This window comes from Lepidochelys olivacea, assembly GCF_965140295.1.
Source record: "Lepidochelys olivacea isolate rLepOli2 genome assembly, chromosome: 13".
In the NCBI taxonomy this organism is placed as follows: domain Eukaryota; kingdom Metazoa; phylum Chordata; order Testudines; family Cheloniidae; genus Lepidochelys; species Lepidochelys olivacea.
This window is the reverse complement of record NC_140423.1, coordinates 14,293,543-14,316,000: the sequence shown is the minus strand read 5'-3', so window position 1 is coordinate 14,316,000 and position 22,458 is coordinate 14,293,543. Positions and strand designations below refer to the sequence as shown.

The window sequence follows — 22,458 nt, the reverse complement described above, 5'->3', positions numbered from 1 at the left end:
TAGTGTTAATCATTCAAGTATTGAGCTAACACCCACAATTTATACATGATATTGACATATGTTTTATGTACAAAAAGACAAGGCTCCACCTATGTACTGTAGTTATACACAAAATAGTAAACTAATGTCCAGGGCAGACTATTACAGTCACACAGGTCAGGGGGCTGAATTACATTATGATAGTCCCTAAACACAGATAAAACAGGCTTTGGTCTTGCAGTGTAGATGTGACTGAATCCTTGGTTAACCATATTTCCAAACCACGCTACAGTCCTGATGGTCACATATGCAGTTATGCTCTGTTGTTGTAACTGTGTTAGTCCCAGGATATTAGAGAAACAAGGTGGGTGAGGTAATATCTTTTATTGGACCAACTCAACATATATTGCCTCCCCACACCTGGTCTCTCACTTATACGTAGCTATGTAAATTATGATTTCTCTTCTGTGTACTGTACCTTTAAATTTCTAGACATCTAATGAAAGGAGCTGCCATTTTATGTTGTGTTCAGGAGCAGCCTGTTACAGAGGAAAGACACAAACTGTGTTCTCCTGGAGAATTTACTTTCTTTAATAACTAAGTGTATGGGTGATCTCTGTAAATAAAAAACACTGTTAAAGTGCCAGTCAGTGGCACAATTCAGGATCATAGTTAGGTGACCTCTACATGAAAAAAAATGGATCCATGTCTTAATCAGGTCTGGGGGACAGTCATGTTATTACTACTTTCCCCGAGACATTCTGTGTCTGTACTGTAGATCGCATCAAAAACAATCAATTTACTAATTTATTGGCCTTTTACCCACTAACATCTCCTCTGTTAAGGGAGTTAGGACTTGTAAACATCTTGTCTCAACTTATTGCTTGTACTATATACAAATGTAAAAGAAAGGAGGTTCTAATAGTTTTTTCTTAGTCAAAACAATATCCCAAGAGTAGCCAAGAACATCATCAGGAATCAGAAAATGAGTCATGAATGTTTAGTACAGAGGTGGGCAAACTATGGCCCACGGGACCATCCTGCCCAGCCCCTGAGCTCCCAGCCAGGGAGGCTAGCCCCCCTGCCCCTCCCCTGCTGTCCCTCCTCCTCCGCAGCCTCAGTGCACCGTGCCGCCGGTGCTCTAGCTCGCCGCTGCTGCTGGGCAGGGCGGCGACATGGCTGAGATCTTCTGCTGCTCTAAGCAGTGTGGTAAGGGGGCGGGGAGAGGTTGGATAAGGGGCAGGGGTCCCAGGGGGCAGTCAAGGGACAGGAAGCAGGGGGGTTGGATAGAGGGTGGGGTCCCATGGGGCGGTTAGGGGCAGGGGTGTGGATAGGGATCGGGGCAGTCAGGGGACAGGGAGCAGGGGGAGTTGGATAGGGGGTGGGGTCCCGGGAGGCAGTCAGGATGGGGTCAGGGCAGTCGGGGTCTGGGAGCAGGAGGGTTGGATAGGGGGTGGGGTCCTAGGGGGTGGTTGGGGCAGGGGTCCCGGGAGGGGGTGGTCTGGCGTGGTCAGGGGACAAGGAGCGGGGGGGGAGAGCGGTGTTGGATGGGTCGGGGGTTCTGAGGGGGGCAGTCAGGGGGCAGGAAGCGGGAGGGGGCGGATAGGGGGTTGGGTCCAGGCTGTTTGGGGAGGCACAGCCTTCCCTACCTGGCCCTCCATAAAGTTTTGCAACTCCGATGTGGCTCTCGAACCAAAAAGTTTGCCCACTCCTGGTTTATGAACATATGTAACATTCTTACCAGGACACTTACTAAAATTGTTATAGATCAAGCCAGAGACATAGATTAATAAAAATGCATATTGGATATGTTTTCTGTCTGCAACACAAAAGTCAGGGCTCCAGAAGCTCACCTCCAAGCCTGAGTTTGCACATTCCCACCCCCTGTATTTTAGAGTCAGCAAAGTGATTTTTTTGCAATCAGTGTACTGATTTTTCTCCAGTTAAGTATAACTTGTATTAGCTTCTGGAGCCCTGACTTCTGTGTTCCAGACCAAAAACTCATCCGACGTGTAAGATTGGACTTGATTTTAGCCAAAAGTTGAGAGGAGAGGATAAAAGTGAATGTTTACATGTTTATTACTGAAATCCCTAAGAAATATTCATTTGGTTTCTAAACCTTCCTCTCATTTAACACCACTTTATTTTGGGACATAAATTATTTATATATACTAGTAACCTCATTTATTTGGTAGCTGTGCAATACCATGCACCTTGCCCTCCTTTACATCCCAATCTTGTTAGCAATCTAGAAATATGGCTTAAATCCTGAAACTCTTAACAATTTGTGTGGATGTCGGAAGACCAGAATATAGTCACGCTGAGCAGATTAAGGTCCAGATCACTGGAGCTAGGTTAATTTATACTAGCTGAAGATCTGGCATAAAATGCCCCTCTCCCCACCCCCCAATCTGATTTCTTTGCCCTGATCTTACATACACACTTACTGAAGATCAAAATAATCAACCTGTGTAACTCATTAGCAAACAAGTCAATATTGTCACAGGGCTGCAATATTTTTTCAGCTCATTTCACTGGCCTCCATCCTCTGTCAGTATCAGGTGCATCCTAACTTTCAAGGTTTTGTATGATTCTGCCACACCTATGTTGACCCTACCACTGGAGTTCATCTGGCAATTTCAAAATAAACTTTTAAATTCAGGGCATTTTATTGGCATAGTTTTTATTTATAAAAAAGAATTGGCTCATCATACATTTACAGTCGTCGTAACACAGATATAATACATCTAAACATTTATTATATCTGTGTTATGACGACTGTAAATGTATGATGATCCAATTGTTGAGCAGCCCGGAGCACCCTCAACCTCCATTGAAGAATACTTTTGGCAGAGCGGCACAGGGACACAGATTAGGTAAACATTTTATTTCCTGTAGGTCTGATTCTGTTAGAAATGGTGGGATAGGAGCACTTAAAATACCCTAACATGTTTCTAACCCATGCAATCCCCATTCTTCCAACCCAGCTGGGGTGGGGTGTCTACCCCACACAAGGCCTGAGTAGGAAAAAGGGCCAATTAACCCCATGACAGGCTGCATCTGGAGGAAAGTCAGGACTGATGAGGCCTAATTGCTGATGAAGCTGAGCTGGGCTAAGTAGAAAGAGAGGAAGTATGTAGTAGGAGGAGGTTGTATGGGAGGAACTCCGGAGAGAAGGGGAGTTGGAAAGGGAAGAGGAGGAGTCCTAGGGGATGTAAGCCCTGGCATCCTGCCTGCAAATGCAGACTCTCTAGCAAGAACCTGATAGGGGGTGGACTAGCCACAGGGAGTAGAGAAAGCTCCAGTAGTAGCCTGGGGTGAGGGGCTAAAGAAAGATAGGATGGAGCCCAGAGAAAGAGCAATAGGGTTTGAGATTGCATACACTGTGGTTGCTAGACATAGGGTCACTGTGCTGGAACCTGGAGTAAAGAATAGGACCAGTTCCCCTATTAGCCACTGGGGAAGTGGTCTGGACTAGGCAGTAGAGCAGAAGACTGCTGGTTGTCCAGTGGGACATTGAGACCTTGGAAGGGGAGAACTGTAGTGACCTGGTAGGAGGGCCAAGCCATGAAGTAGGAGCAATCTAGTCTGGAAAGAGAGAGAGAGAGAGAGACACAACATGGCAAGCAACTGAAGGAGAGGGCATCAGACTTGTCAAGAGCTAGTCCCCAGATGAGTCCCTAGGAGACACTCCAGCAATGAATAGTAAACCTCCCGACACTATCTACCATCTATTCTCCTGCCTCCCCTTTCTAATGATCAGTGTCTATGTCAGTGACCAGTGCATTCTCCACTTGGCACAAGAGCACAATGAAATCACTTGGTAACTCTACACTGGGTATCACTGGTGCTGCTGCTGACTGTTGCTCGCAGGGAGCTTTTGCTCCCATCAACACGTTATACGTTCTCCTCCGTTCCACTTGGTGACACACCTTCCCACCATGTACCCACAATCTCAGAGCATCTCTAAGAGGCGGATTCAGCCCTTCACTGGCATGGGTGCAAGCACTGGGACAGAGAAAAGGCAGTTTGGACCTCTCTTCCAGGACTTGCAAGGGTTGGTGGAGCCTTCAGGGCTGCCCTCACTTGTGCCCCTTGCTGCAATGGCTCTTCTGGGGCTATGCAGTGGCACAAAATACTTGGGAAGTAAGATGTCCCAGCCACACTGCTTCCCACCCTTAAATCATTCCCTTCCTTGTTTGGCCCACCTACAACAACTCCAGTCCATCCTCAGGTTTCAGAGTAGCAGCCGTGTTAGTCTGTATTCGCAAAAAGAAAAGGAGTACTTGTGGCACCTTAGCGACTAACCAATTTATTTGAGCTCCACAGTATGCATCCGATGAAGTGAGCTGTAGCTCATGAAAGCTTATGCTCAAATAAATTGGTTAGTCTCTAAGGTGCCACAAGTACTCCTTTTCTTTTAGTCCATCCTCAGTCCACCCCAGAACACCCCCGCATCTTGGGCTCAGGGAGAGGCATAAAGCGTCCCTGTGCCAGGTTTTCACCTGTACTTAACCCCTTTGTGCCAGCCTGGGCTAATGATTTATCCGGTCCTAAATATTCAGTCTACTTTCAGTCTAAAGTATAACTCTTTATAGTTCAGGTGCAATTTGCAGCAGTAAACACCTAATCTGATTAAACAGCTTAATGAGAGTATTTGTATTAGCTGCTCTCTTTGCTATCTTATCTTCTTGAAAGGCCTGAGCTTTGAAAACCACAAGCCCCTATTCACAAGTCTGAGCAGACGCATGAGCTAATCTCTTCATCTGACACTAAACATTGCTTCTTATTGCTTCAGCTTTAACCTTGTATCTTCCTAGCTGCTAGCAAAAGCAGAGTGGATGTGACAGTCTTCCCTTTCCAGTACATACCTTTATCGTTTACAGAAGAAACAGTCTGTACAACCTGAATTGTGACAGGTCCATTTTTAGCACTGGCTGGTGGTTCAGACACAACCTGAAACATCAAATAATATATCGTTCAGCTGCATGCCTTAGAATAAACATTTGCATGAATTTGCACACACCAGTGTAGCAGAAGATACCTGGTAAAGATTTTTAAAGCGTTTAAGTGACTTTGAAGCTTAAGTCCCATTTTCAAATTGACTTAGAACCTTAGAAACTGAGTGGAGCAATGCTTAAATATCTTTAGAAATCTGGGTTTTCGTGCCTGAGGCCCAGATATTAAGGCATTTAGGCACCTAAATCAATGGAATTTATTGCTTTGTTGATCCCATCAAAGGGGAAAGGAGTGAAATTCTGGCCCTAGTGAAGTCAATAGGGGTTTCCCCATTGACACCAATGAGGACAAGATTGCACCTCGAGATTATGGTGTCCATGCATCCTTTCCTCCCACACTATACACATGGGAATAGGGAATCCAGAATCCAGGCCTTAATATAGGAAGGTTGTATACAATAAGGGTGGGATTTTCAAAAGCAGAAAAGGGAGTTAGGCACCCAGATTCTTGTCCATTCTTATTAATGTAACAGTAGCCAAGGAACATTAGAATGAATATTTCTCCGTTACCTGATAATTCTCTGTTATGCACACATTTTCTTGGTCTTCAGGTTCTTCTTGAACAGTCAAATTATTTCCCATATTTGCTGTGCTATGAAAAAAAAAACAGTTTATTGATACAAAGTTGATGCATGCCTATGAAGGAATCTATCAAATTAAGAGAAGGCAACTGACTACAGGTTTTCACAGGCACCTTAGAATTCCCGGAAAGTCCCATCTGCTTTGCAGAAAGTTGCTTCTTTATTACATCACTGTCTCTTTGATGCTACAGGCCTCATTACTTGGATACAGCCTCCTCTACTGACAACTGCTCACCAAAAAAGGGGCAGAGTCACAAACATTTCTGGCTTCTTCACAAAGTTTAGTTGCAGCCAAAACATGGATTGTTTGTTAAGACTTTGTGAACTGTTAAGATATGTGAAACAAGAGCACAGAGCCTGTGTCTGCTAGCTGGAAAGAAGGCATAGGGCATGCAGGGAATTGTTCACTATTAAGACTAAAGGCAAAAACACCACGCACGTACTGAAACAAGCAGGGGTCGGGAGAAATTATCCCAACAGCTTTCACACACAGGGCAATTAAAAGGGGGAAAAAGCATGCATCTAGGCATTTTGAAAATCTGGCTCTTGTCAGAGGAATGGTGTGTGCAGTATGGCAAATCCTACAGGAGATGTTATTCCCCCATTCCTCCCTGACAGCCTCACATGCCTTGCCAATGGCATACAGAGGGTATAAAGGTCACAGATGGTGTCAGGGAGATAATTCCCCCGGCACAAAACAATGTAGACCCACTTGCAGCTCCAAATGTGGGGGTCATGTCCAGGTGGGGTATTTTAGTTAGGTAATAAGTTTAATTCATTAAGGACCTGATCCAACACCTATAGAAGTCAATGACTTCACTGGGCTTTAGTTCAGGCCTTAGGTGACTGGTTTAGGCATAGGCAATATATTTGAGTTAATCAGCAAGGTCTCTCTTTGACTGCCTTATATCATCTGAACTCTCCAGGTCTTTAGACTGTAAGCTCTTCATGGCAAGGAACTGCAGCTTGCTTAGCACAATGGGCCCAATACAAAGCCCAGGTTCCTATTGCCTTTCATGGGCTTGGGGTCAGGGCCTATATGCTGTTCAAGCTAAATAAACAAAAAGAAAAGAGCCTGGACCAGACCTTAAAACAGGAAATTCTCAAGTATTTTGGGACTGTTCAGTTCTACGGTCATTGGCCAACTTAGTAGTTCATTCCACTTCATCCCACTAGGTCTATTAAATGATGGTATCTGAGTGCCGCAGAGAAATAAACAAAGCTATCTTAGGCCCAAATTGTCAAACAGGGCAGGCAGTTCCATGTTTCCCTCTTTGAAAATGTGGGATCCAGTTTATTTTTTAGTTAGGCAGGAAGTACCAAATTTAGCTCTCACTTACCCCCACATGACCCTAGTCATGTTGCACAGATATACCTCAAAGGAGAGTTTTTTCTAGGTATTTGAATTAGACCATTATTAAATATTCAAGAAGGAGGAAATCCAGGGGTTGTTAAACTTTATTGGTCAGACTTTGGTTCTGCAAAACTTGTTCAGAAAAAGGTCTCCCTGTAGCTGAAGCCACTACAGTTGGAGGTTCAAATAACTGATTACAGTTAGGTCCTAAATTCTGCTTAGAGGGGCCTAAACCAGGGGTAGTTTTGCTAAACCTCATCAAGTAGGGTTTTTTCCCCAGGGACAGTTCAGAACTGGTTTCTTTTGTATGCAAACTCCCAAATTTGGTGAGATTATGGCTGAGCCTCTCTCACATCCTTGGTCCCTGTGATTTGTTAAAGGCCTGACACTGGACTGAAGTGAACATTGAAATAATCCCATTGATTTTAGTACATAAACACAGCTGATATATTGACTTCAATAAGAGTACCTGTGTGAGTACAGATTGTAGCAGGGAGCCCTGACTTCAGACTGCAGAGAAGTTTTACAAGAGGTTTATCTTTTCAGATGATATTTCATCTATACATCAGAACTTTTGGCTTATTGTGGAAAACAGCCAACATTTCCCCATGGATGTATAATGGCCCCTTGTCCTTGTTGGGTAGTTCTGTTGCCTAGCAACAAGTAGCATGCTATCTAGAGGGAAAAAAAGGGTTCAAATCCCACTGCTTAATCTCAGTGGGGAAATTCAGGGTCTAGTTGAATCTGAAGAATTTACTTCTATTTTCCATGCAAAATGTTACCAGGCTTACCTGCTCAACAAGCAGACTATACCATTTACACAGTGTAAGCAATACTTGCAAACTATGTGTTTCACTTCCCGTGTATGCCTTAGATGTAACATCCGTGCGTTTGAAAGAAAAAGAACCCAGTATCTGGTTATTTTCACAAGAGTCTGGGGTCTGACTGTAATCTCACTTGCAGCAGTTTGATATCAGTACAACTCTAATGATTTCAATTGCATCTCAGTGGTACATTACTGAGATCAGAAACTGGGCTCAGAACTTTACGTTCCTACATAGAATTAAATTTATAAATGTGACTGAAAAAAATATAATTCCAGATGAAATAAAACATCTATTGTTATTAATCATGTATATTACTGTAGTGCCTCAGGGCAAGCCCAAAATGAGGCCCCGTTGTGACAGGCACCATACAGAGTAGCAGGCAATCAAAATAACATTCACACTGAAATTCAAGAAATCCTCAGAGCTGCCTATCTCGTGGAAACCCAAAAGAGGTAAAAGCTCATTTGAAAGCTGCTTTTGATAAAAGGCTGGGGTTAACTCATTACTTCATTGGCTTGGATGATGTTGAAATTTCACAAAAAGCCAGAGAAAATTCCATCATGTGAGTGTTTGTGATATTATCCATTCAGACTTATCTCAGGTCACAGCAATTGGTCATTATTATGCATTACCAATGGCTGCTCTACAATCTAAGTGGAAATGTGGTTACTGAGAAAAAATAAGTATCAAGTCTCTTGCAATTACTATCTGGGTACAAAATGACATGGCCTGGAGTCAAGTCATGACTCTGATTCTCTAATATTGCTTTAAAAATACCCCAACAAAACATACATGTTGCTGATATTCAAGAAAAAGCAATATTCAAGCGAAAGGTCACTGCCACCTCTAGACAAAGCTAAGCATCAGTAGAAATGATTATATTAACAACACATATGCAGATAACTATGCTAAACCAGCATCACTTACATTTGCCACAACAGTCTGGTACAGACTTGTGGTTGCCTCTCTCCTGTAATCCTGCCATTATGTTTAGATATCACTGTAGCAAAGATTGGTATGACAGATTTTCAGCACCTGCATTTGGAGCCAGATTTTCAAGAAAGCTTAGCTCCTATTTGACACCTAAATTAAATGGCCAAGTTTTTTTTTTTTTTTTTTCAGAAGCACTCATCATCCAGCAGCTCCCATTGTGCTGGGGACTTTTGCTCATCATAGCAAACCTACTTCTCCAGCTTCGAAGCCTTTGCAAGCATACATACTGCCCACTGACTTTGCTCTAGATTGCCAAACAGCAGGATACAATGAGGCTGCCGGCCGCAGAAGATGCTACAGCCCCAAGATGCATGCTGTAAAACTCAAGGTTTCACAAAGAGCGGCTGTATTTTTTCAAATATCCAAATATTTCCCTAGCACAGTAGGTTGCCTGCAGGAGGTTGGTTAGGTCTATTATTGAAATAGTTAAGTCAGCTCTGCAATTCAAATCAAAGCTGAATTTTTCCAAGTGCAGGGCTACTAGAATCAGGGCCCCATTTAGGGACCATTTCTATTCTCCTAAATTATTTCCCAAGGAAAGTGCTCGTTCAGCAGGATCTTTTTGCACACATCTAGTCAGAATGGATAACATCTTCCCAGTAGGCTATTCCAGCTCAGATGACAAAAAGCAGAACTCAGTTTAAGGCAGACCCTCTCGTTTTTAAGGCTGGTTAGCAAAAGAGCGGAAGCCCAGCTCCATTAACAAAATGTGAGTGCATAATATGCGCAATAGTAATTGGTGCAAACTGTGACTGCCTGCCAACTTGGCTGGTTAGAGGTCCAAGCGACCATTTGTGTATGCAAATCAGTTATTTGCACATGCAATTTCAGTAAATGCACAAGTTAGGCATGAAAATGCACACACTACTTTAAATGTGCCTATGAGGGAAAACCTCACAATGGCAATGAGGAGCATTATGAATTCCTAGTTCCCTCTAGTCTGACAGGCTGAGCCTGTCAGCTGAGCACCATGTAATAGGCAGTTGGGCCAGTCTGCCTTTGCAGTACATTACCTAAAATCACAGTACAATCCCATATAAAGACATTAAGGTGGAACCCCCTCTTTCTCCAGGCCAGCAGTGTGGTGATTGGATGGGTTGCTGGATCGAGGATGTGTGCACAGCTGCATTCTCTCCTATATTTGTTCTCCGGACTTTACTCTCCAAGGCTGTCATGCCAGCTCCTTTCAGCACCAGCAAACTTACTTAGACCAGCGTTTTTGAATTTGGGTTGCATAAAGTTAGGCTCCACAATCCATTTAGACACTGACATAAAAAGGTCATCTAAATGCATGACTTTCAAAGGTGCTGAGCAGCTGCAATTCACATTTATTTAAGTGAACTGAAAGTGCTCAGTACCATTCAGAGACGTTAAGCAGAGTGTAGGTGATGCTTTGGTGCTGAATTAACTGAATGCCTGAACCCTTAGATGTACTTTAAATTCCATGATCACCTGTAAGTTCTCTTTTAAGCAGAATCTGATCTTGTCAGTCGCTATCTGAGAGCCGTTCTCTAACTATGGACACTTTTTCTCTCAGAGCTCCCCGTTGGGTTCTCCTCATGTATTCAATCAGATTTCCCATTTTACAGGTGTGTCACTTTGTTATTTCTACTGTGGCAGCACCTAAACCCCCCCAGTCATGGACCAGAACCACACTGTGCTAGGCGCTGTACAAATACAGAACAAAAAATGGTCCATGCCTCAAAGAGCTCACACCTTTCAGATACAGGCATGTAGGCAAAGCATGATTCCACATGAGATTTGCTAGCAAATCTCTCCCAGACCTAGCTTGCTGTGGGGGTGAGTATTGATATTTTTATAGAGACACACACCATTGTGGGAATTAAGTTGGAGAATAAAGTCCTTGCCATGGTGTGGATGGAGTATAAAAGTAATTTTGCCATCAGCCTGGAGGTTTCTTTTAAGAGGATACAGATTTTTATATCAAGTTGCAACTGTAACCTTGCAGGAGGATCAATCAAACCTGGGGGATAGGAATGTAGTCTAACTGGATTTAAAAGGAAAGCATGCGATTAAGTCAGACACAACTCATGAACTGTTTTTCACCTCTTCTACTGGGAATAGGGAAAAGAAACCCCAAAAGAAATATGTTGGTTTTTTTGAACCATAGCATTTTCCACAAGGGAGAAATTCAGTCCGTTTTTGGCTCTCTATGTAAGGGTGAATGTCATCCCCCCTTCCCCCACCATCCAAAAATTATAGGTTTGGTTCTGCTGTGTGTATACCTGGTTTTACAGAGTAAAGACTGAGAAAGTAATAAATAAAAAGTGATCTCTTGCCCGGTGAAACCCGTCTGAAACTGACCCTTTAAATGCCATTTATTGACCAATCTAAGATTATTACAGCAAGCTGTGTCATATAACATTCAGTTAATTCAGCACTGACACAGCCCATATGCTTTGCTTAAAATCCCTTTACAATCAATCAGGCTTAGTTCTCTTTTTTCACTATGTTCTGTGCCTAAGGAACAGCGAGTTTTGCTACTGATTTCAGGGGGAGTAGGACTGCATCCTAAACCCGTAAGTACATCATATTGGATCTGCTCGTATGCTGCTGCAGTGAGAAAAATAAAATAAATGCAGAACAAAGGAGTACGAGGACCTGTCACTAAGTAAATATCCAGCTGAATAAAGAAACTTTTGATCTGAGCCATATGCAACCAAGGAAGAAATAGGGCAGGGGCAGGGCCTTCAGAAAATCCCCTTCCTACCTTTATAGAAGTCATCCAGCTCTCAGATACCCTTTGTAGAAGATAGCTGGGATGGGTTTGGGGCTCTGAAGCTGAGGGGGAAGGGGACACAGGACTCGTGAACTCTTAAAGGAGAGTTTATACACCTTACACGGAAGGGACACAAGGGAGGAATGAAATTGCTCACTCTGAGCAAACAAGAACCACCCTAGAACAATTCAAACTGCAACAAAGCTGTGGCCACCCATTCAGAAAGTGCAAAATTAAAGTCCTTATGGTTTCACATTCAATCTTTGCAAGACAGGAGTGGATTTCAAGACATGCATTAATCAAAAGGGAAGGGTAAACTAGCTAATGTTTTTTTTCCCACTGAACGCCTCCGATGAAGTGAGCTGTAGCTCACGAAATCTTATGCTCAAATAAATTTGTTAGTCTCTAAGGTGCCACAAGTACTCCTGTTCTTCTAGCTAAGACTGACATTTATAGTCACACCTCAGGGTCTCATGGGAAATCTTACCAGGAAATGACAATTCAACCAGTCCCAAGAAAGCTTTAATAGTCCTGTGCAATTTGGTAAGAATCTCTCTTGGAACATCTGTTTCCTTTTTTGTCTTTCTGTCTTTTTGCACTAAGCATCAGGTAGAAAATGCTGATGCACAGCAAAAAACAACGTGCACCAGCCACACTGAAGAATAAACAAACCAACACACAGCTTTGCAGCTGCGTACTTGGCAGAAGTTAACATGAGAACAGATAGATCTAGGTTGAATCGTGGGGCAGTAATGGTACGCAATGGAAACAACAGCACAGCCCAAGATACAGGAGAAATCATAACAGTGTCAGTTACCTTGTACAGGTTCTTGCCAAAGAGTTCCACGACCACTGAGACAACCTGGAGCTGTTCAGGTGGAAGTGCTGCAGTCCCTTAGCAAACAGCTGCCAGCGGTGGTTTGTTGTGCCTTTAGTAATCTGCTATCAGAATGCTCACTAACACTAGGTGCAAATATACAGAGGGGTGGAGTGCTCTACTCCACCAGCCCTGTCAAACTATTTTCTGTTCCTGGATGTTAGGGACACTCAAACCTGTTCAGTTACATCCATTTGCTTCATTTCCCCCCCTGCTGAGTTCTTACACTGGGCTATCCCAGCAGCAATAAATTCTCTCTCCTCCTGGGAATAACAACTGTTTGCTGAACACTGTTTAAAAAAAGCACAATTCTCCCTCACATTGGCAAAATACGCCAAGTGAAAATTATTCCCTGCTTTTCTGTTCAGTGTTGATGAGATGGATCTTAAATTTCCTTCTGGAAAGTGCAATCATATTTAGCAATTTAGAGCATTGTGAAATATTAACTATTTAATCCTTATGATGCTCTTAATAGGTATTACTATTTCACATATAGACTTTGGGACAGGGACTGTCTTTTTGTTCTGTGTTTGCACAGGGCTGAGCATAATGGGGTACGGAAGCATGACTGAGGGGCTCTATGGTGCTCCTACAATACAAAATAAGAATTTCCTGTTTTACAGATGGGGAAAATGGAACACCCAGGAGTGAAAAGATTCACACAAGGACACAGAGCAAGACAGTTTCAGAGCTGGGATTAAGACTCAGAAGTTTCCATTTCTTGGCCCCATACGCAGAGTATTAGACCATGTCACTTCACTTACATGCTTCTTCAAGCCGTAGCGGTGTGACATACAATGTGAAAATTATCTTAAGTTATTACTGGAGTGTCATGTGGCACACTTCCTCTGCAGCCCTGTCAGGGTGGCACAGATAACCTATCAATTTCAAGTGTTCAACTCTATTAATCTGCTTGCTTCTAGCCCTGCATTTCTGTGCAATACCTGATCTCAGAACTCAGCTAAATTAGAAAGCTAATGCATTCCATCCATTTCTTTCCACATCCCATCTTGCTCATTTCCCTTTTATTATTATTCTTGAAACAGGAAGAGACCCCTGGTTTAACTGCTATGGTATCCTGTCCCCAAGAGTTTCAGTGCCAGAGGCTTCATCCACCAGAAAACCACACAAGTAAAAATCCTGCATAACTGTGTAATTAATATACCATTGGCCCAGGTCTATGGGTGTGGATAGGAAACCATCCTGATCAACCCATACCATGAAGCATGCAGATTGTCACCCCAGCTAATGTCACTTCAGGTGCTGTTTTTGTTAAAACAACAACAACAATTATTAGCTTTTTATAACCTATTAAGCTATTTGCCCAAGTAACACCATACATCCTGGGCTTACCCCACAGAGAGCAAAATTTGATTGTAGTGGCCACAACCAGCTGTCAAAAGTGAGGTTTTCACTGATCAGCAATTTGGAAACTGCTTATGCAGTAGTGAATGGCAAATTGAATACAGAGTTCCAATATAAACCAACTGCCAAATTCTAGTTACATCCATTAGAACCTGGCAGTCTCTGTTTGCTTCACTTGGTCTTCTTTGGTTACTGTGGGATGACCACTCGCCCCAGGAACCTGGCTACTTATGAAACCTAGTTGGGAAGCTTGAACCAGTAGGAAGCAATTGAAAATTTTCATTTAGCATGTGGTGTATGGCTCTCTGTACTTGCCCTATGTTATCAAAGAGCCACTAGGTATAACTTAACATTTTTTAAGTTGGGAAGGAAGTGGATTTTCCATTCTGTGGGAAATTCCACAAGTTGGAGTTGTTTTCCCTGTTCTGAAACAGAATGAAGACAAACATTTTGAAATTTCCCATAAAACAATTCTGGAAAAAAAACAAATATTTTCTTCCAATAAAATTAAAATGCCTTGCTCCACTTGGATCATTTTTATAATATAAAATTTTTAAAGAAAAAGCTGTTTTGAAATGAAAAACAACACTTCTGTTCCAAAAATGTTGAAACTGAATGTTTTGACATTAAAACACTTCATGTTTTTTTTCTAAAACGGGGAGAAACACACATCAAAACTGACATTTCCACAAAGTATTTTGCTTTTGACAAATTGGCAGTGTGATGGAAAAACGTTGTCAGAAAATTTCTGGGCAGCAGTAACATTTATCCCCTGATTTCAAATCTAGGATCAGACCTTGCAATCATTTGCTTAGTTTTTAAATCTACTTCTTACTCTACTTTGACTCAGGCAAGTCTCAGTTGATAGATTGTCTGAGTCAGCACTGAGGTGAAGCAGAGCAAGGACCCTGGATTTCCACACCACTGTCGTTTTCAGAATTCACTATACGTTATCCAAAACATAATGTTGACTGCCATCTGCATCATCATGTAGAGAACACTGAAACAAAACCAGTCCCTGTCTCTCTGTCAATGAGCAGGACATTCTTCTATTCAGCCTCTAACCCATGGTATTTACACTACAGGCTGTTTGCTTTCTTTTATTTACCAAAGGATTTTCTTTTCACCATTACTTACCCGGGCATTTTTCCTCACTGTGTCACTGGATTTGGTTTGATCTGGGTGGAACTCATTTAACATTTTAATCTAAATGCTTGTTTGCATTCTGCTTCTCTGCAGACATCAGTGGCATGAGACAGCGGTTAAATCTGCTTCCCTTATCAAACAATCCCAATTCCTCCTACCTTGGAAGTCAAAGACGGAGTTTGGATCTTTCTCAGTTCCCAGCATGTTCACAAACAGGCTGATCCTACAAGGTGCTGAGGGCTCTGAACTCCCATGGGACTCAACAGATGTCTGAAGTCAAAGCCCCACACTCCCTTTATAACTCATTTTCTCTTACCTGATTTGGTAAGAAGTATTTGTGACAGCAAAAAATAACCCGTTATAGTCCTATATACACTGAAGTAAATGAAGTTACACCAGGGATGAATCTGCCTTGGTGAGGGCCCAGATTCACTTCTTGTAAATTCCAGGCAACCTTAATGAAGTTAGTGGAATTCCCACTGGCATAGCTGAGAGCAAAACCTAGTTTTATTTCTGTTAAGAGGATTTTATTTTTCACAGACATCTCTTAATGTACAATTACCCACTGCCAGATCATAGCTGCTTCTGAGAAATATTTCAGTACCGCTTTTATTGTCCCTTTTATATCCAATTCAAAGATATTCTAAATATTCATAGACTGAAAGAGATAGGAGCTGACATCCAGTACAGACCAATGGCCCATCTAGTCTAGTATCCTGGTTTTGATAGTGGTTCCTGCAGAATGCTCCTAATTATGCAGTTATTTATGCTCAATAGAGGTTCTGGGGGAGAGAGAGTCGGGTGCCAGAGAGAATTCCTCCTCAAGGAAAGGAAACTCTATGCTGCCCTGGTGGCACAATGGCTTCAATTATCTCCCAGCAATCAAAAATACTGCATTTTCTATCAGGAATTTTTAATGAGACTGTCACTATTGAAATCTTGTCTAGGAGGTGCTTCCCAGAGCAGCTCAAACTTGTGCATCTGACAGCTTCATAAACCTTCCTGTTAAATTATACAGGGGCACTGGACCATTAATCAACTAGCTAGTCATTTTCTTTTATTCATGTCCAAAATTTATGCCAGCACAAATCAAATGTTTACAACTGAAGAGAGGTTTGAAAAGTTAGTCCATTTGTGCACCCATTTTGTTCCCTGCATTATCTGTGATCCTGTAACAGGGCTGGCCCATTGATTTGGTATGGGGGTCGGGATTGTTAACAGGCTATTATATTTAAAGCTGATTGAATGGAACAGGAGTAAATAGGTAACAATACATACATATCAACACTAGAGGGAGCTAAGTAAGGAATCCAGGGGAGAATGGTGGAGAAAAACAAGGTGGAGCTGTGATTCAATTTAATCCTATTGAATAATTGCTTATTTCAACCAAAGTGCAACACAGGCTATAAATTGTCCTTCCCCCTTCAATCCAATTGGCAGAGGGATAGGCTGGGGTCATGAGTGTCTCACCTCCTCCCCTTCTGTCAGTAGGGCTAAGATTGAGTTAACCCTTTTGTTTTCCAACCTGCACAGAGACTCCAAAGGAGAGGATCCTGTGGTGCCGAAAGCCTTCCATCTTTTCTAAGCAGTCACTGACCATGAAGTGAGAGAAGAATCAACATTCATTGGTCCCTTGATAGGTCTTTAAGTTTATTGTGGCATGACTCATAAGTTCAGCTGTGAAGTCTGAGTCAGCTCCTACTGATGCTTGTTTAATTCACAATTACTAATGGACATTACAAAATAAAAGGATTTCCACAATGAAAAATTCCAGGTTCACTGAGTCCAAGTGCATTATCACCCAAGATGCCGGAATAGGGTAATCTGTAGGCATTTCTGACACCGTTAGGTGCATCTCAAGAAAACCAGTTAAAATTCACAGAACTCCTCAAAAGTAACTTAACTGGAATGAATCTGATATGGTTACAACAAATAGTCTGGCAAGAAAACAATAATTCTGTTTCACAAAAAGTTGAGGTTACAAAATTTGTTCTCTTTCCGATTGGAATGAAACCAAACCCCTTTGGAATTTTTCCACAAGAAGATATGAAAGAGACAACCCCAGAATAATTAACAGCCCTGTGGTTAGAGCACTCAACTTGAATCTGGATCCCCATCCCAAGTCAGTGCCCTAGCCACAGGGATATGGAGCAAGTCGCTCTGGACTAATAAATATTGAATTATTTATACAGAGAATGTCTCTCTAATCCAGTGATTAGAGCACATACCTCGGATGTGGGAGAGCCGGGTTTAAGTTGAATGTCCCAGTCACTGGGCTATTGCCTATTCTAGGGATGGGTCACTCTCTTAGACTAAAACAACTAGGAGTCCTTGTGGCACCTTAGAGACTAAGCCCTGGTCTACACTAGGACTTTAGGTAGAATTTAGCAGCATTAAATCAATGTAAACCTGCACCCGTCCACACGATGAAGCCCTTTATTTTGACTTAAAGGGCTCTTAAAATCGATTTCCTTACTCCACCCCTGACAAGTGGATTAGCGCTTAAATCGGCTTTGCCGGCTCGAATATGGGGTACTGTGGACACAATTCAACGGTATTGGCCTCCGGGAGCTATCCCAGAGTGCTCCATTGTGACCTCTCAACTCAGATGCACGATTGTTTGCCGTTGCTCTGATGCAGGGAGGGGCGACTGAGGACACGGCTTACAGGGTTGGCTTCAGGGAGCTAAAATCAATAAAGGGGGTGGCTTTACATCAAGGAGTATTTCAGGCAGGACTTCACGGAGGGTTCCAATAAGAAATGGTGCACCTAAGTTATTGTTCTTATTGGAACAAGGAGGTTAGCCTGGCTTCTGATTGATACATGGCTAGATTTACCTCGCTGCACCTTCTCTGTGAGTGACTGCATTGTGACCTAGAGGAATGAGTCCCCTAGACAGGGGACGGGGGGAAGCAAATGAGTACAATACAAATCTGGTCTATTTCTTGTTTTGATCCACTCCATCTATCTTTTACATCTTTGGCTGGCAGCAGACGGTGCAGAAGGACTGCATGCCATCCACATCTCATGGCTGCTCGGCAGAAGATGGTACAGTACGACTGCTAGCCATCCTCATCTCTTGCCTGCCTGGCAGAAGATGGTACAGTACGACTGCTAGCCATCCTCATCTCTTGCCTGCCTGGCAGAAGATGGTACAGTACGACTGCTAGCAATCCGTATTGCCTGCCTGCTCACCATAAGACGGTTCAATAGGACTGACTGCAGGACTAAAGAGAATGACCTGGTCAAGTCACTCCAAATTTAGTCCCTGCACCCATGTCTGCCCAGGCCCTCCCAGCCGACGTGGCCAGGAGCACCTCGGACACGACAAGGACGGCTACCAGTCGTATTGCACCATCTGCTGCCAGAAGGCAATGGGTTGCTGCTACTGTGTAGCAATGCTGTACTGCGTCTGCCAGCACCCAGGAGACATACGGTGACGGTTACCTGAGCGGGCTCCATGCTTGCCGTGGTATGGCGTCTGCACAGGTAACTCAGGAAAAAAGGCGCAAAACGATTGTCTGCCCTTGCTTTCACGGAGGGAGGGGGGGGGCCTGACGATATGTACCCAGAACCACCCGCGACAATGTTTTAGCCCCATCAGGCATTGGGATCTCAACCCAGAATTCCAATGGGCAGCAGAGACTGTGGGAACTGTGGGATAGCGACCCACAGTGCAACGCTCCGGAAGTCGACTCTAGCCTCGGTACTGTGGAAGCACTCCGCCGAGTTAATGCATTTAATGCACTTAGAGCATTTTCTGTGGGGACACACACACTCGAATATATAAAACCGATTTATAAAAAACTGACTTCTATAAATTCGACCTTATTCCATAGTGTAGACATACCCTAACAAAACATGATACAGTTCTACAATGACCTAGAATAAATTTCTTAGTCTCCAAGGTGCCACAAGGACTCCTCGTTGTTTTTGCTGATACAGACTAACATGACTACCTCTCTTAGACTACAAATTCTCTCCTGGACGTGAGAAACTTTCCCCCTGAAAGTTTATTCAAACATATATTCCCAAGAAAAGTTTTGGTCTTTCAATTAAAAAAAATCAAAAAATTCCTGAGCAGCTTTAGTTACATATTAGGTAATTCCAGTGTCACCATCTACAAGTATTTGAAGGGAGTATAGGGCTAAAGGAAAGCACAGGGTGAATAAGGAGGTGTCACTAGTGATAATGGGCTAAAGCTCGTGGAACTCACTCAACAACGTCCCCACTGACTTCTATGTAATCTTTCTACATCACATTTAACACCAAGGTATTTGAATGTCTCTGTGAGACTTTTCCCTACTAAAGGCATTAGAATTTGGCCCCATAGGATTAAGAAAGCTAGGAAATTTTATACTGAATATCAGGAAAAAAAACCAAAACACATTCACCTTGAGGGCTGTTGCCTGATCTTGCAATAAAGGTGGCAAAGGCTCTATCCTTGCTAACATTTACATCTAGGCTTGATAAAGCCCTACAAATTATACTGTAAAAAATAATGGCCTGTCTTTTTTCCCAGCTGTAACATTGTTTCTAGGAGAGTGAGACTGGGAACTCCCAGGGTCAGACAATTTTGTCAGTTGAACATAAGTCCCTTACTTAGTACTTAACCCACCCTGGGATAGTTTTCTAGATACCCAAATGAAATGCAATGGATAAAGTTGCTATAGCTTTTATGCTTAGTGATTCCTGGTGACAACCGGAGGAATTTCAGCTTTCAGCAACCAGTTGATTATTTTAATAGACACAATACCCACCTGCTGAAGTGAAGAAATGACAGAGCCAGAAGAGTACCCAGAAGTCACCTACTACAGGACAGGCCCAACAAAGAAAATAACAGAACGCCACTAGCCATCACCTTCAGCCCCCAACTAAAACCTCTCCAACGCATCATCAAGGATCTACAACCTATCCTGAAGGACGACCCATCACTCTCACAGATCTTGGGAGTCCTTGCTTACAGACAGCCCCCCAACCTGAAGCAAATACTCACCAGCAACCACACACCACACAACAAAAACACTAACCCAGGAACCTATTCTTGCAACAAAGCCCGTTGCCAACTGTGTCCACATATCTATTCAGGGGACACCATCATAGGGCCTAATCACATCAGCCACACTATCAGAGGCTTGTTCATCTGCACATCTACCAATGTGATATATGCCATCATGTGCCAGCAATGCCCCTCTGCCATGTACATTGGCCAAACTGGACAGTCTCTATGTAAAAGAATAAATGGACCCAAATCAGACATCAAGAATTATAACATTCAAAAACCAGTCAGAGAACACTTCACTGTCTTTGGTCACTCGATTACAGACCTAAAAGTGGCAATTCTTCAACAAAAAAACTTCAAAAACAGACTCCAACGAGACTGCTGAATTGGAATTAATTTGCAAACTGAATACAATTAACTTAGGCTTGAATAAAGACTGGGAGTGGATGTGTCATTACACAAAGTAAAAGTTGTGGCACCTTAGAGACTAACCAATTTATTTGAGCATAAGCTTTCGTGAGCTACAGCTCACTTCATTGGATGCATCACGAAAAGCTCATGAAAAGCTTATGCTCAAATAAATTGGTTAGTCTCTAAGGTGCCACGAGTACTCCTTTTCTTTTTGCGAATACAGACTAACATGGCTGTTACTCTGAAACAAAGTAAAACTATTTCCCCATGTTTATCCCCACCCCCCACTGTTCCTCACACATTCTTGTCAACTGCTGGAAATGGCCCACATTGATTATCACTAGAAAAGTTTCCCCCCCCACCCCACCCCCCCCCCGCCCCGGCTCTCCTGCTGGTAATAGCTCACATTACCTGATCACTGTTGTTACAGTGTGTATGGTAACACCCATTGTTTCATGTTCTCTGTGTATCTCAATCTCCCCACTGTATTTTCGACTGCATGCATCCGATGAAGTGAGCTGTAGCTCACGAAAGCTTATGCTCAAATAAACTGGTTAGTCTCTAAGGTGCCACAAGTCCTCCTTTTCTTTTTGCGGATACAGACTAACACGGCTGCTACTCTGAAACCATCATAATTGTTAACGATGTATTTTATTTAGACACTGCCATTTAAAGAGGCTATGAAAAACAGAGAATAATTGCTTCAGCACAGGAAGCTGTAGGAAAGCTGAATCATCAGTAATTATTGCCATACCACCACTATTTCTCTGTGGGAACTGAGAGCCACACTCTGTTTAGATGTCACTAATCTAAGTAACTTCACTTACCTCAAGGAAGTCTTTTCAAGTTTACTTTGGGGTAAGAGCAGAATTTGGCCTAGATATTTCAGTTGAAACATGGCTGAAAATAAAAAGCATTTGCTAATGTTCTTTAACAGATGGTTTGGAGTGTGATGTTACAATTTCAATCATAATTCATAGTCTATGCTGTAAAATGGGAAATTTTGTGGGAAAGGTTGTTTTCCTCTTCCTCTTCAGCAGAAAAAAGGTTTTTTCTGTCTTTAAAAGAGCGTTACAAAATATAAACCGGCTATTTCTTCATGTGGGAGCTTCCAGAACAGATGAAAGGTTACTGTGTCAGAACCAAAACAAGGAGTTATTGTATGTACAGTTGCTTAGTGGGTGGAACAGACATTTGTAACCACAATCATTCTCCTGTATGAGCATTTTATGTTCCCACCAAATATGCACTGACGATAACAGTACTATGTTAAATATTTCACTTCATTAATACAGCTTCTCCAAAGCCCAAATAATTATTTTCACCAGCTGTTAGTGCTTTTGAAGCTTCATGACTACAGCCTTCTCTTTGATATCTTCCATCATCCCCCTCAGAATGACACATGAAAGACCCAATTTCCGAAAAAATGGCTTACTCATGTCTAGGCTGCAGTATATCAATCTGCACTTTGCTGAGAAACTAGCTTTTTGGCAAATAGTTCCTACTGAGCAATTCAGCAGCAATATTAACAAGAGGGTAATTATAAAGATCATGACTGTGTTGCTGTGCATGGATCATAGGCACGCAAGCTAAAGAACCACTGAGAAAAGACCAGGTCTGTGAAGTTTATGGGATGCACACGAATATAGGAGTATGGTGTCACTGGAGCAGCATTACTTTCTCAAATCCTCAACTTGCGTCTTCTCCCTACAAGCACATCACACCTAAGAGAGTTCTGTGCATACAGGCACCACAAGACTACCGGCATCAAGGTTCTGACTTCTAACCTGGGCTTTTCTACCAACTCCTTGCATGGCTTTCAGCAAGTTAATCTGTTTCCCCTTCTGTAAAATTACACAAAGGGATAATACTTACCTGCCTCTGAGAGATCTAGTGATGAATGGTTCATGCTTACAAAAGTCTTTGAAAATCTCCAGGAAAGCAGTGTGCACAAAATATCACAGAATACTTTGCAGAGTGAGCTAATACAGTCAAGTGATACTATAGTTATTGAATGTATGGGTCTCTCTTCTACTAGCGTGGAGAACTAAGTCACTGAAGGCCAAGGCTGCTGGAACCATTTTTCCCTTCAAATATTGGTGTAGTAAGTTAAAGATAATGAAAAATACAAGACAGTATACTCAAAAAAGACAACGATAGCTGTA

The 22,458-nt window shown here is 42.6% G+C and overlaps 1 protein-coding gene across 5 annotated transcripts in view; it reads right to left on the bottom strand.

Annotated features, from left to right (window-relative positions):
* Positions 1-21,235, bottom strand: part of BCAS1 (brain enriched myelin associated protein 1) — a 95,756-nt gene extending 74,521 nt beyond the window's left edge. For 4 of the 5 annotated variants that reach the window (XM_084645740.1, XM_084645744.1, XM_084645743.1 and 1 more), the window contains exons 1-3: positions 21,121-21,235; positions 5,508-5,589; positions 4,851-4,935 (exon numbers count right to left, since the gene is read on the bottom strand). In XM_084645740.1, coding sequence (XP_084501866.1) covers positions 4,851-4,935; positions 5,508-5,589; positions 21,121-21,191 — 238 coding nt within the window. In that variant the 5' untranslated portion in view covers positions 21,192-21,235. Of the gene's footprint in view, positions 1-4,850; positions 4,936-5,507; positions 5,590-12,309; positions 12,334-21,120 lie in introns of those variants that run through there. The other variant, XM_084645741.1, reaches the window with a different exon arrangement.
* Between the last annotated feature and the right edge of the window lie 1,223 nt (positions 21,236-22,458).